This window comes from Salmo salar, chromosome ssa25 (assembly GCF_905237065.1).
Source record: "Salmo salar chromosome ssa25, Ssal_v3.1, whole genome shotgun sequence".
NCBI classification, from domain to species: domain Eukaryota; kingdom Metazoa; phylum Chordata; class Actinopteri; order Salmoniformes; family Salmonidae; genus Salmo; species Salmo salar.
Window position 1 is genome coordinate 21,891,549 of NC_059466.1, and position 16,676 is coordinate 21,908,224.

Consider the following 16,676-nt stretch of genomic DNA (forward strand, 5'->3'; position numbering starts at 1 on the left):
TAATTAAAGCAGTAAAAACACATGTTTTGTCATACCCGTGATATACGGTCTGATATACAACGGCTGTCAGCCAATCATCATTCAGGGCTTGAACAACCCAGTTTATAATGACTGTTGTTTCCCGGCCTGGCAAACATGGATGTGTGTCTGTTGTCTGTGTGAATGCAACGTGTTGAAGTCATCTGAGGTGGTAAACAAACGAAAGGGTTAACCATAGAAAATGATAGAGGTCTCTAGTGGCCAAAAGGCCATTTTAGCATGGGCAGTGCCATTGAGGCCTTCCACCGTGCTTCCGCCATTTTAAAGTAGTAAGCTGGGTGGGGTTCCTATTGGTTGTAGCCTCAATAGCGACGCCCATGCTGTCACAGACGCTAGAATTGCACCGATATGGAGACGACTCCTCTGTCTATCTCTATGGGGTTAACGAATGGGCGGAGACTAGCGGCTGGACTCGCAACTATAGGGACTGATTAACACACATTTGCTAGGGAAAAACTATTCTACTAAACTGAAATTATATTCTATATTTAGACCGAACTTCTACTTTCAACTAATTTTGACAGGTAATTATTGCACAAAAATAAGGGCTTATAACCATTTGAAAAGTAATGGAAAACAATGACCAATGGTGTTAGTTATGAGTGAACTCCGGACATCATGGTAAACTGGCTCTGCATAACTACTTGCAAAAATCACAGCTTTTGACTCCTTAAACCCAACATAGAAAAATATTGTTTTGCTCCTGTTGTGCGGAATTCTTCAGAAGGACAATGAATTGTAATGTTTGTTTGGAGGTCGCGTTTACATTATGAGGCCGATTAGCTTTGCTGGAGTTCAAATGGACAAAGAGAGTGGTTCACTAGTCTTCACCGACCGAGCAGACAGAACCTGGATCTAAAGTGAGGTTCGACTGCCGACTTCAGTGCCATAACTTCACAAACAGACTTTTGAATATCGGACCCACTACGAGGAAATGATGTGGAGCCCATGGCAGTTGGTGTATCGTACAGCCTTTGGCTGCATGGTTCTGGAAATATTTATTCACAATGTTGCACAAGGTAAGAAAGTTTTTTTTCCATCTTGAAACTGAGGAGCAAAACGTTATTCTCGAAGCGTGTTCTTAATGGCCAATACTGGCTGTAATCCACGATATGTGCTCTAGAAGACTAGTTTTCGTATGCAGTCGCTTGTTATAGTGTATTAAAAGTGGGACAATTGTTATAGTAGCCGTGAAATTCATGCAACAATGTTGCCATACACACTCGATTGTTTCCCTGTGAAAACTAAATAGCCTGTTGTGGTTGTCAATCTCTTTCAAATGTTTGACACGTTGCATTGAAGTGTAAATCCATGTTTGAATAATAAAGGCTATTTCTAAACCAAGATCTTCGATCATAGACCTTTGAATCGATTTAAGCACTGTTTCACGTTGACGTGGAAGAAATGATAAAAATTGTAATTTGTCATATTTCACCGGCGCTTGATTAAGACGAGTACTAAATATAATGTGTGTATTACATGTATGTTCTCGTGAGTTTGATTGTCTGGAAATCTAATGTAATTAATGATCAACACTGTTCCAGAGATTCTGTTTGTTTACTTTTACTACTTTCTCATTAGGACTCAATGTTTGTATGAGTGGCAGCGCTACATCCTGTGAAGAATGCCTCCTCATCTCTCCGAGCTGCGCCTGGTGCGCGCAAGAGGTAGGGCATGTGCCTCACTCCTCCAAAGGGTTAGGTTTACTTACAATGCACCACTGTGGTGGGGAGATTAGTAATACTCTCACTAAATTTCTAAATGTGACATACTGAACCCAATAGCTGCCTTAGTGTGAGGTGAGGACTCTCATACTGTTGTGTAATGTTTAGAGTTCACATGCAAAACGAGAAGCCATCATCACTCCTGAGCATGTTTAAAGAGCCAACAGGATGTAGGAGTGCACCTGTGCAGTTCTGGAATTATTGTTGTTCTCTGTACATAGTGGATTGTCTACACCTGCTTTCAGACCTACAATTGTCTCACAGAACTAAAAGAAAAATGTACAAGATTCCCCCTATCCTTTAATTTCGCTTACCAATACTCAACTGAAGCTGAGAGGCAGGGCTGAGAGGCAGGGCTGAGAGGCAGGGCTGAGAGGCAGGGCTGAGAGGCAGACAACTGTGTACTCTGGCTTTTACATTGCATGACCGGTGTCATTAGTCTGTTCTTCCCTCAGGAGTTTGGCAGGGCGAGGACCCTGACGTCGCGGTGTGACCTGAGTCAGAACCTGCAGAAGAGAGGCTGTGAGGCCCATAACATAGAGAGTCCTAGTAGCACAACCATGGTAGTGAAGAGCGAACCTCTCAGCTCCAAAGGCTCCGGGCCTACCCAGTATGATGTCATCCAGATCATGCCCCAGAAGATCTCCCTGAGTCTTAGACCAGGTAAGCCCAGTCCTAGCCTAGTGATCCAGTCTTTTTGTGCCATGTAGGCCTATGTCATGACAATGATGGAAGAGTTGGCTACTGTACGCACAGTATGAGACCAGGTAAGCACAGAGAATCAACCCTCTCGGAGCACAATGTGTTGCCAAGGTAACAGGGTTTGAACCAAAGGTTGGAGAGACATGAGCTCTATATGGAACACTGTTTACTTATCTTTACTGAACAAAAATATATAAACGCAACATGTTATATTAGTAAAATCACTCAATTGAAATAAATTAATTAGGTCCTAATGGATTTCACATGACTGGGCAGGGGTGCAGACATGGGTGGACCTGGGAGGGCATAGGCCCACCCACTTAGCAGCCAGACTGGGATGCTGGCCCAGCCGATCAGAACAAGTTTTCCCCCACAAAAAGGCTTTATTACAGATAGAAATACTCCTCAGTTTCATCAGCTGTCCGGATGGCTGGTGTCAGACGATCCCGCAGGTGAAGAAGCCGGATGTGGAGGTCCTGGCTGGCGTGGTTACACATGGTCTGCAGTTGTGAGGCTGGTTGGACGGACTGCCAAATTCTCTAAAACGGCATTGGAAGAGAAATGAACATTTAAATTCTCTGGCAACAGCTCTGGTGGACATTCCTGCAGTCAGCATTCCAACTGCATGCTCCCTCAACTTGAGACAACTGTGGCATTGTGTTGTGTGACACAACTGCACATTTTAGAGTGGCCTTTTATTTTCCCCCAGCACAAGGTGCACCTGTGTAATGGTCATGCTGTAAAATAAGCTTCTTGATATGCCACACTTGGATTGGATTATATTGGCAAAGGAGAACTACTCACTAACAGGGAGGTAAAGAAATTTGTGCACAACATTTGAGAGGAATAAGCTTTTTGTGTGTATGGAACAGTGTCCATTTTAGCATGTAAATCTTGGTGGGGCAAAAAAATATAAGTGGGATGAATGCCAGCAAAGCCACAACACTAAACAATACATGAATTGCACTATAACGGTGACAAAAGGTGCCCACAAACTGTTAAGGCCTACATAAAGCTGTCCCAACATCTTACCACTGCATCACCTGGCTATCAGCGGAGCCTTTTCTGGCAGCGAAATAGTTTAATTCCGCCTCATTTACTGCCTTAAAAAAAAAAAAATCATGGCTGACTTGCTTAAACAAATGTGGTATCTAATGACAATTGATCTAATCTAATGACAACTATGGCATAAGGGGACGACGAGCGGATAAGGCAATCCGTAATTTCGACTAAGACATTAAGGAGCGAGTTAGGACGGACGTAGTCAGTATAACTATTTGTTTAGCACTTTTGAATTGTACAGCAACAGAATTCAGAACATGGGCCGTTCTTAGTGTTCTCCCTGTACACCAAGTTAGAACCGTAGGATAAATAAAGAGGGCGTATAAGCAGACAATGAAAGCTCTTACAATATTCAATGTTTACATTTCTCTAGAACCGGTTATAGGCTACATGTGCACCACCAAGTCAGAACAGTAGGTGGAATTAGGAGGTGAAAATAGACCAAATTATTAGGGTGAGGCACATGGGCTACTAACATCTTACTACACAACTTGCACTTAGTATTACTTTCTTAGCTACAGTATACGTATCTCCCTGGCATTTTACATAATTTATGTAGCAGCATACAAGACATTTTTGGACTCCCCTTGTGCTGTGCTCACTTGAACAGGAAGGTGGTGCGGCGGTCCTTCGTGGGCAAATTTTGTCATCATAGTCTGGCATTCTCTGTATTTATGGTGCTTTCAAAACCACTGGTTGAATCATGATGACGCCGTAGCTCTAGAAAGAGGCCGGATTTACATTTCAAAGTTGGATGAAAGTTCAAAACTTATTTCCCAGTCGTAGTTTGTTTATCCCGAGTTCCCAATTGTCTTGAACTAACTAAAGTCAGATTTTGCCGTTCCAAGTAAACAGTTGTTTTGAGCACGGCACAAATCATGCTTCATTGACAGCATGGCCAATGTTGAAAGTTTATCATTTTAAACTTGGAAACGTGCCCCTTAATCCCAGATGTGGGACCACACAGCCACTGAATAGCAGGCTAGTGATTGCTTTGCAATGCTTGCAGTTAGCCACTGTCACCGATTCTTTCCTAACCACTCATTGTTGAATTTGCGATTTCCAACTTGTTTTGTAATGTTTGTCCAATGGCCGATGAGCACTGATACGTTTTATCTATAATTTCTCTTCATTATTTCTTTTCATATGACATGGATAACAAAAATATTTGCCAGTAGATTTTTTTACTTGATTCATGACCGCTAGCTAAGATTTTGAAAGTATGATGTTGACATGATCAGTCCAATCAAAGCTACTGTAGATGTCATTTTATCTGTGGCAAATAACCTTTTTTTATTATTTTATTTTTATTTCACCTTTATTTAACCAGGTAGGCCAGTTGAGAACATGTTCTCATCTTGAGACTTCTTGGATGGGCACATCTTATGTAACTCTATGGCAGCACACAAGGGGATAGCATTTTATAGCTCTACCCTTAGACTTGGCGGTGATGTAGTGTGTGTCGTCTCTTCCCCCCCCCATGAGTGACAGAACACTGCGCAACACTCTCTGCCTTACTCAAGAAAACAAAAAAGAGACCGTGTTTGTATGCGGCTTTATTAACTCAATTAAATATCTTTTATTTTTATTTTTTTACATTGTTTGCAAACTGATATGTGACACGTGATAATGCCAAAATAACATCCAAAACAAGTCGTCGTCGTCCCCCCACCAAAAAAAATGTGGGTCTCAAATGACGAGTCACCACTGTTATGGAACCTTTTTTGGGATCTTTTATATCAGCTCATGAAATATGAGACCGACACTTTACATGTTGCGTTTATATTTCTGTTGAGTATAATTGGGGGGAAAAACACTTTTCTTTGAAAATATTAAGTCAACCCACTGTACAGGGAAAATGTAGGATGCTGTTTGATTTGTAAACCTATCAAAGCAATAGCACAAATCAATCAATTTCCCCCTCCCGCTAGGTGACCAGACGTCATTCGAAGTGCAGGTGCGTCAGGTGGAGGACTACCCTGTTGACCTGTACTACCTGATGGACCTGTCTCTGTCCATGAAGGATGACCTGGACACCATCAGGAACCTGGGCACCAAGCTGGCTGACGAGATGAGGAAACTCACCTCAAACTTCAGACTGGGCTTTGGCTCCTTCGTAGACAAGAACATGTCACCATTCTCTTACACGGCCACCAAGTACCAGGACAACCCCTGCAATGGGTGAGAACTGAGGAAGGGCATTGTTACTGACTGCAAAGAGCACTCTCATGTGTTTTTGGTTGATTTGGGAATCTAATAGGGAGTGCAGCTGAAATAATTTGGGTTCATGTTGAGATTTTGTGGATTTCATCTAGGATCAAGTGTAATATAAATTTTTTAGTATATATGTCAAGATGCTGTATTTCTACTAAAATTGATTTGAGGGCACTCTGCTTAGAATGTCTTCCTCTAAAACTAGAGTAGTAGTGTGAGAGAGGGGAAGACTGTCAGTTCACTAACCAGTTTATATCTTCTTATATCATTCAGGATCATTTTTCTTTGAAAGTGGTAATTGACCCTGTCCTGTCCACTCTGTACAGTGGGGTCCGAAATGATTGACACCCTTAATGAGGATTAGAAAAATGACTGTAAACAATAATTATTCAAATACTGAGCTGTAGAGAAAGAGATTGTTTAAGAAGTAATCTTTTCTTCTTTTCAAAGGTAGGAGTAAAAATTGACACCCATGTTTTCAATACCTTTTATTTATTTAACTAGGCAAGTCAGTTAAGAACAAATTCTTATTTACAGTGACGGCCTAGCAAAAGGCTTCCTGGGCCTGGTATTTAATTTTTTTAAATATAATAATAATAATAATAAGTGTGTGTGTGTATGACAAAACACACATCACAGCAAGAGAGACAACACTACATAAAGAGAGACCTAAGACGACAACATAGCAAGGCAGCAACACATAACACAGCATGGTAGCAACACAACATGACAACATGGTAGCAGCACAAAACATGGTACACACATTATTGGGCACAGACAACAGCACAAAGGGCAAGATACAACAATACATCACACAAAGCTGCTACAACTATCAGTAAGAGTGTCCATGATTGAGTCTTTGAATGAAGACTGTCCAGTTTGAGTGTTTGCAGCTCGTTGAAGTCGCTAGCTGCAGCGAACAATGCCTCCCCCTGTGAAGATAACTGTACTGAGCCTTTTTCTAAAATGTTTTATGAGTTGAAGAACACATTGGGTCTGTTTGTTTTTTGGACTGCCGCCTTCAATTACAGCTCTATTTTCATGTCATCTGACCATATCCGGGTACTGGGTAAAGTACATGATGCCATTAACCAATCCAAGTGCCAATGCCATTTAGCAAACTTCCAGGCGTTTACATTTGTTTGATGACATGAGAATAGAGCTCTTTGGCAACGCACACCAGTGGTGGGTCTGGCATCGAAATGAGAATGCAGAAAAGAACCCCATATCTACTGTAAAATATGGTGGTGGATCTTTGATGTTATGGGGCTATTTTGATTCCGCTGGAGTGAGGCCCTTAAGGTTAACGGCATCATGAACTTTACCCAGTACCAGGATATTTTAGGCAAAAACCTGCTAACCTCTGCCTGGATGCTGAAACTTGAAAATGTAAGTTGATCTTCCAGCAAGACAATAACACTAAGCACACACAAAAATCCACAAAGTTAACTGTCCACAATATCAACATTTTGCAATGGCCATCTCTGGGTCTGGACTTGAAACCCATTGAAAACCTGTGGTTTGAATTGAGGGATGTCCATAAGTTTGTATGGAGGAATGATCTAACATCCCTCCCAATGTGTTCTCCAACTCATAAAACATTTTCGAAAAATGCTCAGCAAGGTGAGGTCTTGACAACAGGGGTGTCAATTCTGACCCCTAGCTTTTTGGAGGAAAAAATAATACTTGTTAAGCAAAATCTTTCTCTAAGCAATTGTATTAGTATAATCTAATTAGTATAATCTAATTTCCAAATGTTTTTGAGCATACACTTAAGCTCAGTATTTGAATATACTGTATTTATATACAGTCATTTTTGTTCATCTTTATCAAGTGATACTGAGGCTTGTTGTGGATGATGATGATGGCAGGCCGAAAGGGAACAGAATAGAACATAGAGGTTAAAAGCAGCCACCCACACATCACACACCACATTTGCCCCGGAGGTGAGATTACGCTGCACTTACTTAGTGCCATCATCACGCATCACTGCCAAACTAGGTTATGCCCTGGGTCCTGTGTGTGGACTGTGTGTCAGTCAAAGAGCCAGTACTGCAGGAAAACGTTAAAGGGGCAGAGGACAGATCATGCCGTCTGCGTGTCTCGTCCTTAACACACCTCTGCCCTTGCCAAAACAATCAAATGCCCCAAAGGATATGTGTTTCCTCCAGGATGAATTGTGTGTTAGAATGTCACTGAGGTCTTCCTCTTGAGGAAACTGCATTATAGCATGTTAAATGTAGCCAACTGACCAAGATTGCAATAGTTTGCCTGAATAAGAGCCTGTGTGGAGGTGCCAAATGGGCAGGGTTTGCACTATTTCATTGGTTCCACTGTGCCAGACAAGCTCAATCGAACACAGAAAACCAATACTATTTTAACCCAGGTTTGTTACATACATAGCATAATTTATTTCAAACGTTCCCTCTCCACAGATACAAGCTGTTCCCCAACTGTGTCCCTTCCTTCGGGTTCCGCCACCTCCTCTCCCTGACTGACAAGGTGGATCGCTTCAACGAGGAGGTGCAGAAACAGATGGTGTCTCGCAACAGGGACGCTCCGGAGGGAGGCTTCGACGCCATCCTGCAGGCTGCCGTCTGTAAGGTGAGCTGAGGCCGGGGTGTGATTAATGGGATGTGACTGGCATGCCAACCTATAACCCTGACCCTAACCTTAATCTTAAACCTTAATCCTAACCTTAACCAATCAGGACCAGGTTTTCTGTCAGTCAAGTCCCTTTTAGGTTTTCTCCTGTGAGCTGTCAGTCAGGTAGACATGATGGATTGAGGCCCTGGTTGTGTTCATTAGCACACACAATGGAATATGAAAATGAGCATTTATTACTGAGTAAGTGTATGTAGTCCCTCCCTGTTCTGTTCATTCTCCCCCCCCCATTTTGTGCTTAATGAACACAAGTCACAATTGAGACTTTATTTAGGGTTAATTGAGTCTGTTAATTCAAAGCACCTGGTGGTTGAACAGGATGTCTAGTCTGGTGCAGCTGGTTCAGCAAGGAGACCACTCACTAACAGAAACAGGCCAAGTCATATCACAGTGTTGCGCTGTTGGCTGAGCGGGAGTTCATAGTTTTTACTGGAAGAGAATGACTCCCTCCCTCCCAACTCTACCATGTATTTTGGTGTAACAGAAACTTGGATCGGCAGTCTGGATCGGGCAGTCTGGATCGGGCAGTCTGTTTTGCGGTTCCGCCAATACTTTCTTGATATGTTTGTTTCACTCAGTTACGTTGTCAGAATATTACTTTGACTAATGAATAATTTGCATTGCTGACCATTGTAGAATATTCAGCTAAACCTGTGCCTCTTTGATTCCCTGTAAAAAAAAATGTATACATCAACTGGGCATGGTTGCATGACTGTCATACATAGTGAACTAACTACCACTCCAGCCAAAACGCATTTGAAGCATGGCATAGCTGAATGTATCTAGCATTCCAGCATGTTATTCAAAAAGGGCCCTGTATGCCAACTGCCAACCCACATCTATTTCTATTGTGTACTGCGGCACATATTTGTTTTATTTTACCAGGTAAGTTGACTGAGAACATGTTCTCATTTACAGCAACGACCTGGGGAATAGTTACAGGGGAGAGGGGTATGAATGAGTCAATTGTAAGCTGGGGATGATTAGATGGCCGTGATGGTATGAGGACCAGCTTGGGAATATACTGGAATGGGCATCACAAATGGATGCCTTTTTTTGCCGAAACACTGGTGAAAGGTCAGGTTTGTTTAGTGTTATGCTATTACACAGCACTATGTTAAGAGACTAATACGCTCTTTGCTGCTACACTTTTTTTGACCTCTGCATTCCATTTGATAATGACCTCGTTCTGGATAAAACACCTGCTACTCTCATTGTTTATGTATGTGGTTGTCAAGCTTGTGGAAAATTATAGTTTCCTTTCCTCGTCTTAATAATGATGATGATGATGATGATGATGAAGTGATAGTGTTTTATATGGGAAGGAAGTACTCTCTTTACAGCTAGTAGTGCAGAGCGATTAGTGCATTTTGAGGTCGGTTTTGGTTAGACATAAATGCAGGATGTGGGTTGAATGCTGTAACAACACAGAATTAAATTTTTTAAAAGTCCTGTGATGGTTGTGAATGCCCATTGCTGCTTATCACTTATTAACCATAATTTATTCACAATACTTTAATAAAATATTTATTTTATTTGACTTTATTTCATTCCAAGTAATCTCATCTCTGTACAGCTGCTGCCTATGCTCTGACAAAATCACTATTTTTAGTAGTTCTTCAACGTAAATAAGGCATACTTTTCTGACTGCTGAATACCAACTATTATGTATTTTCAGGTATGCTTTCTATCCCTCTTGCATGTTCTCACTTCTCTCCATCTCAGTCAACGAGGTAGGTCTCCTTGTCTGCTCCACACATACCGAGACCGGACAAGTAAGCGTGCGCGCAATGGATTATAGTCATTGTAGTTAATTACCACGTTTTCTGCACTAAACTATGTACAATATTGGCCTGTTGGCAACTACAACTCCCTACTACACTGAAAAAATATAAACACAACATGCAAAAATATCAAACATTTTACAGAGCTACAGTTCATATAAGGAAATCAGTCTATTGAAATTAATTCATAAGGCCCTAATCTATGGATTTCACATGACTGGGAATACAGATATGCATCTGTTGGTCAAAGATACCTTAATAAAAAAGGTAGGGGAGTGAATCAGAAAACCAGTCAGTATCTGTTGTGACCACCATTTGCCTCATGTAGCAAGACGCATTGAATTGATCAGGCTGTTGATTGTGGAATGTTGTCCCACTCCTCTTCAATGGCTGTGCGAAGTTGCTGGATATTAGGGGGAACTGGAATAAGCTGTCATACACGTCAATCCAGAGCATCCCAAACATACTCAATGGGTGACATGTCTAAGTATACAGACCATGAAAGAACTGGGACATTTTCAACTTCCTGGAATTGTGTGCAGATCCTTGCGACGTGGAGCCATGCATTATCATCCTTCAACATGAGGTGATGGCGGCGAATGAATGGCACGACAATCGTCCTCAGGAACTCGTAACGGTATCTCTGTGCGTTCAAATTGCCATCGATGAAATGCAATTGTGTTTGTTATCCGTAGCTTATCCCTGCCCATACAATAACCCCACTGCCACCATCCGTGAAGAGCATACTTCTCCAGCGTGCCAGTGGCCATCGAAGGTGAGCATTTGCCCACTGAATTTGGTTATGACGCGAACTGCAGTCCGGTCAAGACCCTGGTGAGAACAAGGAGCATGCAGATGAGCTTCCCTGAGATGGTTTCTGACAGTTTGTGCAGAAATTCTTTGGTTGTACATGCTCACCGTTTCATCACCTGTCTGGGTGGCTGGTCTTAGACGACACGCAGGTGAAGAAGCCGGATGTAGAGGTTTTGGGCTGGCGTGGTTACACGTAGTCTGCGGTTGTGAGGCCGGTTGGACGTACTGCCAAATTCTCTAAAATGACATTGGAGGCAGCTTATGGTAGAGAAATGCACATTCAATTATCTGACAACAGCTCTGGTGGACATTCCTGCAGTCAGCATGCCAATTACACGCTCCCTCAAAAAATGAGACATCTGTGGCATTGTGACAAAACAAACAGCAAAATGTAGTTGCTTTTATTGTCCCCAAGCACAAGGTGCACCTGTGTAATGATTATGCTGTTTAATCAGCTTATTGATATGCCATGCCTGTCTGGTAGATGGATTATCATGGCAAAGGAGAAATGCTCACTAACAGGGATGTTAACATTTGTGCACAAAATTTGCGAGAAATACATTTTTTGTGCATATGGAACATTTCTGGGATCTTATGTCAGCTGTGTTGTGCCAAGCTCTTTTTACATTAAATATTTTACAAAAACTTTTATGAAGGCTTTATAGTACAGTTACATCTCAAATCAATTTATATCAAGGATCAGTTAGAATGAACTTGTCTCTTTTTGTTGTTATCAAGCCTGTATTTCTATCTTGATTTCATGGACTGATCCCCTGTGCATTTACCAAAGTACAAAACTACATAGGGCGGCAGGTAGCCTAGTGGTTAGAGCATTTGGCCAGTAACGAAAGGTTGCTAGATTGAATCCCCGAGCTGACAAGGTAAAAATCTGTCGTTCTGCCCCTGAACAAGGCAGTTAACCCACTGTTCCTAGGCTGTCATTGTAAATAAGAATTTGTTCTTAACTGACTTGCTTAGTTAAATAAAGAAAATAATTGCCTACTGTAAACTGGAGACTAAAAGGCGCTGCATGGTCAATCTGACATCTGCATTGGCCATTCAGCATTTACTGCGAAGCAGACGTCAGGGCTTTTATACTTCTTGCGCTTACCTGAGCAGAGCTATTGTGAAGGAAGTTGCCCCCACCTACCATCAACCAATCATATCGATATGGAGCCCTCCGCATTGTTACAGAATTTGAGAGGTGCACAGCGACGCAGTACAGAGCTTGATTTAGCTTCTGCATACCTCCGGAGTCCACATTTTACGGCTCAAGCATAAATTGGCTTTTAATTTACACCTCAGTTAGGTGTCTCTAAAACTTTCAGTGAAGTAACCATCTCTTCCCTTGTGCAGGAGAGGATAGGTTGGAGGAAGGAGGCCTTCCACCTGCTGGTGTTTGCCACAGACGATGTGCCTCACCTGGCCTTGGACGGTAAACTGGGAGGCCTGGTCCAGCCCCATGATGGGGAGTGCCACATGAATGAGAAGAACGAATACAGCGGCTCCACCAAGATGGTAAGACGAGGCATGGTTTCTATAGAGCTAAAACATGGTTATTGAAGCGCTGTAACATCATAACATGGTTACTGTAGAACTATGTCATTATAACATGGTTACTGTAGAGCTAGCTATAACTTCATTGTAACATGGTTACTCTAGAGCAGTGGTCACCAACCTTTTCTGAGTCAAGATGACTTTCGAAGTAAAAAAGCAAGCTGACATCTACTCCTCAGAATTCTTTACATTAACCTCACACAAACAGTTTTGTAGGAATGAGGTTTGGGCAGTAGGCCTAATACATTATCACAGCATATTGGCTATATGATCGACCTGCCAATATTGTTCATCAGACCATATTATATTTCAAAACTCGAGCTTTGATAACAAAATAGATCAGTTGGTTTAGCACTTGTGGAGCATGAATTGAGAAATGTCGCTTTTTTTATTTTACTGGACTGATGGTACTTGCATCTGATGGTCAACGAGGTCAAATGACGACTTCAGTGATCTTCAGGTCAAAACGTCGGAGCTCTAGAAAGATGCCCGAATTTCCGACTTGGAATCCTTTCCTCCGGTGAGACTGACCAGAGAAAGGGGACACTGTCTTCCACCTGATGGCGAAACTCGAGTCGCACCGCATCTGCCTCATGCACAAATTCATGTTGTTCCTATGACCAGAGAAAGTTAAATATTCTTTAATATTAAAATCGACACGACGAGCTTTTAATAATAAAATGCAGGGCTATTGATACTTGGCTACTCATTCATTGCAGCTGCAGACCGAGCGGAACTACGGAGAAGCGCCTTTTTGTAATAGTTTTAAATAAAAACAGTGACGTGCTGAATATACATTTAAACAAATATATACATTTAAACACACTCATAAAAACAGCAGCTCTTTGCTGTATTCGTTGACAATCTGTGGTCATGGTTTTAAAAGTTATTAAATCTTATGTAGGCTATTAGCCTGTTAAACTTGGCTATGGCCAGGGTCACAGGCTGACTACACCACTCACGTTGCGTGCACGAGCGTTGCAAAATAAATGTAGAAATCTATATTATTCAATTATTGCACCCACACTGCTCGCGCACGCCAACAAGGGTCTGCGTTGCCAAGGGCTAAAATAGAAGTCAGTTCTATTTGTGACGCAGATCGCGCTGCAAGTCCTCCCTCTCCCATCTCCTCATTGGTTTACAGAAGCACGTGCCATCTCCTCATTGGTTATACCCAGGTGGGTAACTGAAAGACGAACGAGGTCGGTGGTGGAAATGCACCTAATTTATGAAAATTGCCCATCACAATATAAAGTCAAGAGAAGAAAAAGCCTGGAAGGAGGAGAGATGGCTAGAAACCATTCAGCTGACTGTTTTTATGTGTGGATTAGTTGTCGAAGTAGAGGATCTTGTGCATTTCAGGCAAGATAACAACTCAATGTTTATATCCCAGGACAAATTAGCTAGCAACAGCAAGCTATCTAAATAGGACAAATTAGCTAGCAAGTGCTAGCTAGCTAGCTAAATTGCCATCAATGTTTAATGCTTTTCGACCTGTCGCTTTTCGACCTGCATGTCATGATCGCGTTTGGTGTGGGGGGGAAAAATACATTTATGCACGATGGCGCACGTGTGCAGCCTGTTTGGGTTCGTGTCATGGAAGCTCTGTAGCCACGGTGATTTGAGCGAGCCGACGGGCAGCAAAGTAGCTGCACTCGATTTAGTCACAGATTTGCCGGTCCGCCGGGTAGGCGGAGTTTGTCTCATGGGAACACGTTGCTTACCCGGTGTGCAGGACTTTTGAATCAAGTGCACCTACTGGCAACAGCTCGACACGATTTATGTTGGCTTTTCTACAGAAATATTTGGTGATCGATTAGGAATGCCTTGAAGATCGACATGTCGACCGCGATCGACTGGTTTGGCGACCACTGCTCTAGAGTAACCATGTTAGAATGATGTTATATCTCTAGAGCAGGAGTCGCCAACCAGTCGATCTCGGTCGAGAAGATGATCTTGGAAGCATTCCAAGTCGATCGCGAGGAGTTTTCAAAATCAGAGGGGGGGAAAAAATCATAAATGTCAATGTTTTAATTATTTATGAATTTAATTTAAAATGTGCCATGTGTGAGCCCTGTATGTAGTTATGGTGGGGGAGGGGTATATTTGGCCAATCAAATACATTTTCTAAGTTTGATGTCTGACAAAATAAATCCCTGACTCCCGCCTTAACTAGCTCAGGCACTTGTTGTTATGCTATCAAGCTAACGATACGCAAGCTAACGAAACGATGGCGGAGGCACAAAGGAAAAGGCAAAAAATGTATAATTTTAATTTAGAATGGGAACACGATTTTCTGTTCATCGTAGTTAAGGACAAAAGGATTTGCCTGATTTTGTCACCAGGCTGTAGCGCCAGCAGAAAGGGGTAACGGGGAGCTGCACCGCAACACCATCCACCCCAAATTCAAAGAAACTTACCCGCTAAAGAGTGTAATATTCATATGGGAATACATACTGAATTATAATTGGATGCATTTTACCGCCGTATCATACTGTGCGGTGATTGGTTAAGACCACCCAGACGGTTAGGTCATGGCCAGTTGATCGTGGTTGGAGATAGGCGAACATGCAGTTGTAGCTGCATAAAGAGTTATGTTAGGAAACATCCTGTAGTTCTGCGTTTTATTATTTGTACAAAGCGTACAAAACAAGACATGGTGTCAGAGTAAATGGTCTTAAAATATGGATTTTTCTGGAGTTCCTTCACCTCGAATGGACTGGGAGTCTACAAACTTACCCGATGCATGGCGTAAGTACAAACAGCATGTGGAGCTAATGTTCACGGGTCCTTTGAAGGCAAGAGGAGAAGAGGAAAAATGCAGCTACCTGCTCCTCTGGATCGGTGAAAAAGGGAGAGATATTTACAACAGATGGACACTTACCGAGGCTGAATCAAAGTTACTGAAAACATACTACGATCGTTTTGAAGCATATGTTGTGCCGAAGACTAATACAATTTTCGCTAGGTACAAATTCCATGAGAAAGTACAGGGAGCTAGCGATTCTTTTGAACAGTTTGGGACTGAGCTGCGTCTGCTTGTGAAAGACTGTGATTATGCAAACAAGGATGAGATGGTCAGGGACCGTATTGTATTTGGAATACACTCACCGCGAGTGAGCGAAACTTTTGAATGTTGGGTCTGAGCTAACGCTGGACAAAGCTATCGACATAGCCAGATCTCACGAGCTAGCACAGGCTCAGATGAAAACCATTTCGCGCGGCAGCACGAGCGCATCACGTGAACAAGCAGTGCACGCAGTCAGGCAGACATCAAAGCACACCTCCGGTGCCCAGAGAGCGCATTTCAGAACGGAGAGAGACATAACTCCAAAACAGAGCGACACAGACTCAAAACGCCCCAAAACATGTGGATATTGTGGATACAAAGTGCATGGCGAACAAGGAAATTGCCCAGCTAAAGGCAAACAGTGTACTAAATGTGGTAAATGGAATCACTTTGCAAAAGTGTGCAGAGCTTACCGTGGAAAAACAGTACACACAGTGAGTGAAGATGAAATGTCAATCAAAGAGTCAAATTATGATGAACTGTTTATTGATTCAGTGACACAGAAAAGTCACATATCAGAGACAGAACAAGCCTTTGCTGACATTGAGATAGGAACACAAGGCACAAAGCTAAAGTTCAAACTAGACACTGGTGCACAAGTAAACATTATTCCTCTGAATAAGTACCGCAGCTTGACATCTGAGTGCGAGCTACAGCCCACCATGTGCAGACTGACTGGTTATGGTGGTGAACAGCTCCCAGTAAAAGGCACATGCACTTTCAAATGCAAATACAAGGAAAGTGACATGATGTTGGACTTTTACGTTGTTGACACTAGAGCACCTGCAGTGCTAGGTCTTAAAGCATGTTTAGACATGGACCGCATCAAGCTAGTTTTATCAGTAACAGCACCAGTAGAGACAGAAAATGTACTGGAGGAGTTTGTTGATGTCTTTACAGGAATAGGATTATTCCCAGGAGAATGTACCATTCACCTTGACCCAGACGCAACCCCTGTGGTCTACCCACCGAGAAAGATTCCCCTTGCTCTCTGTGCCCGTCTGAAGAAAGAGTTGGAGAGCATGGAGCAATCGGACATAGTCACCA

At 42.4% G+C, this 16,676-nt stretch overlaps 1 protein-coding gene across 2 annotated transcripts in view; it reads left to right on the forward strand.

Annotated features, from left to right (window-relative positions):
* Window positions 1-412: 412 nt before the first annotated feature.
* The window catches only part of itgb5 (integrin, beta 5), a 75,915-nt gene continuing 59,651 nt past the window's right edge, over window positions 413-16,676 (forward strand). The window contains exons 1-6 of one of the 2 annotated variants that reach the window (XM_014173615.2): window positions 413-1,058; window positions 1,621-1,706; window positions 2,222-2,426; window positions 5,459-5,708; window positions 8,177-8,345; window positions 12,359-12,520. In XM_014173615.2, the coding sequence (XP_014029090.1) occupies window positions 974-1,058; window positions 1,621-1,706; window positions 2,222-2,426; window positions 5,459-5,708; window positions 8,177-8,345; window positions 12,359-12,520 (957 nt within the window). In that variant the 5' untranslated portion in view covers window positions 413-973. Of the gene's footprint in view, window positions 1,059-1,620; window positions 1,707-2,218; window positions 2,427-5,458; window positions 5,709-8,176; window positions 8,346-12,358; window positions 12,521-16,676 lie in introns of both variants that reach the window. The other variant, XM_014173614.2, reaches the window with a different exon arrangement.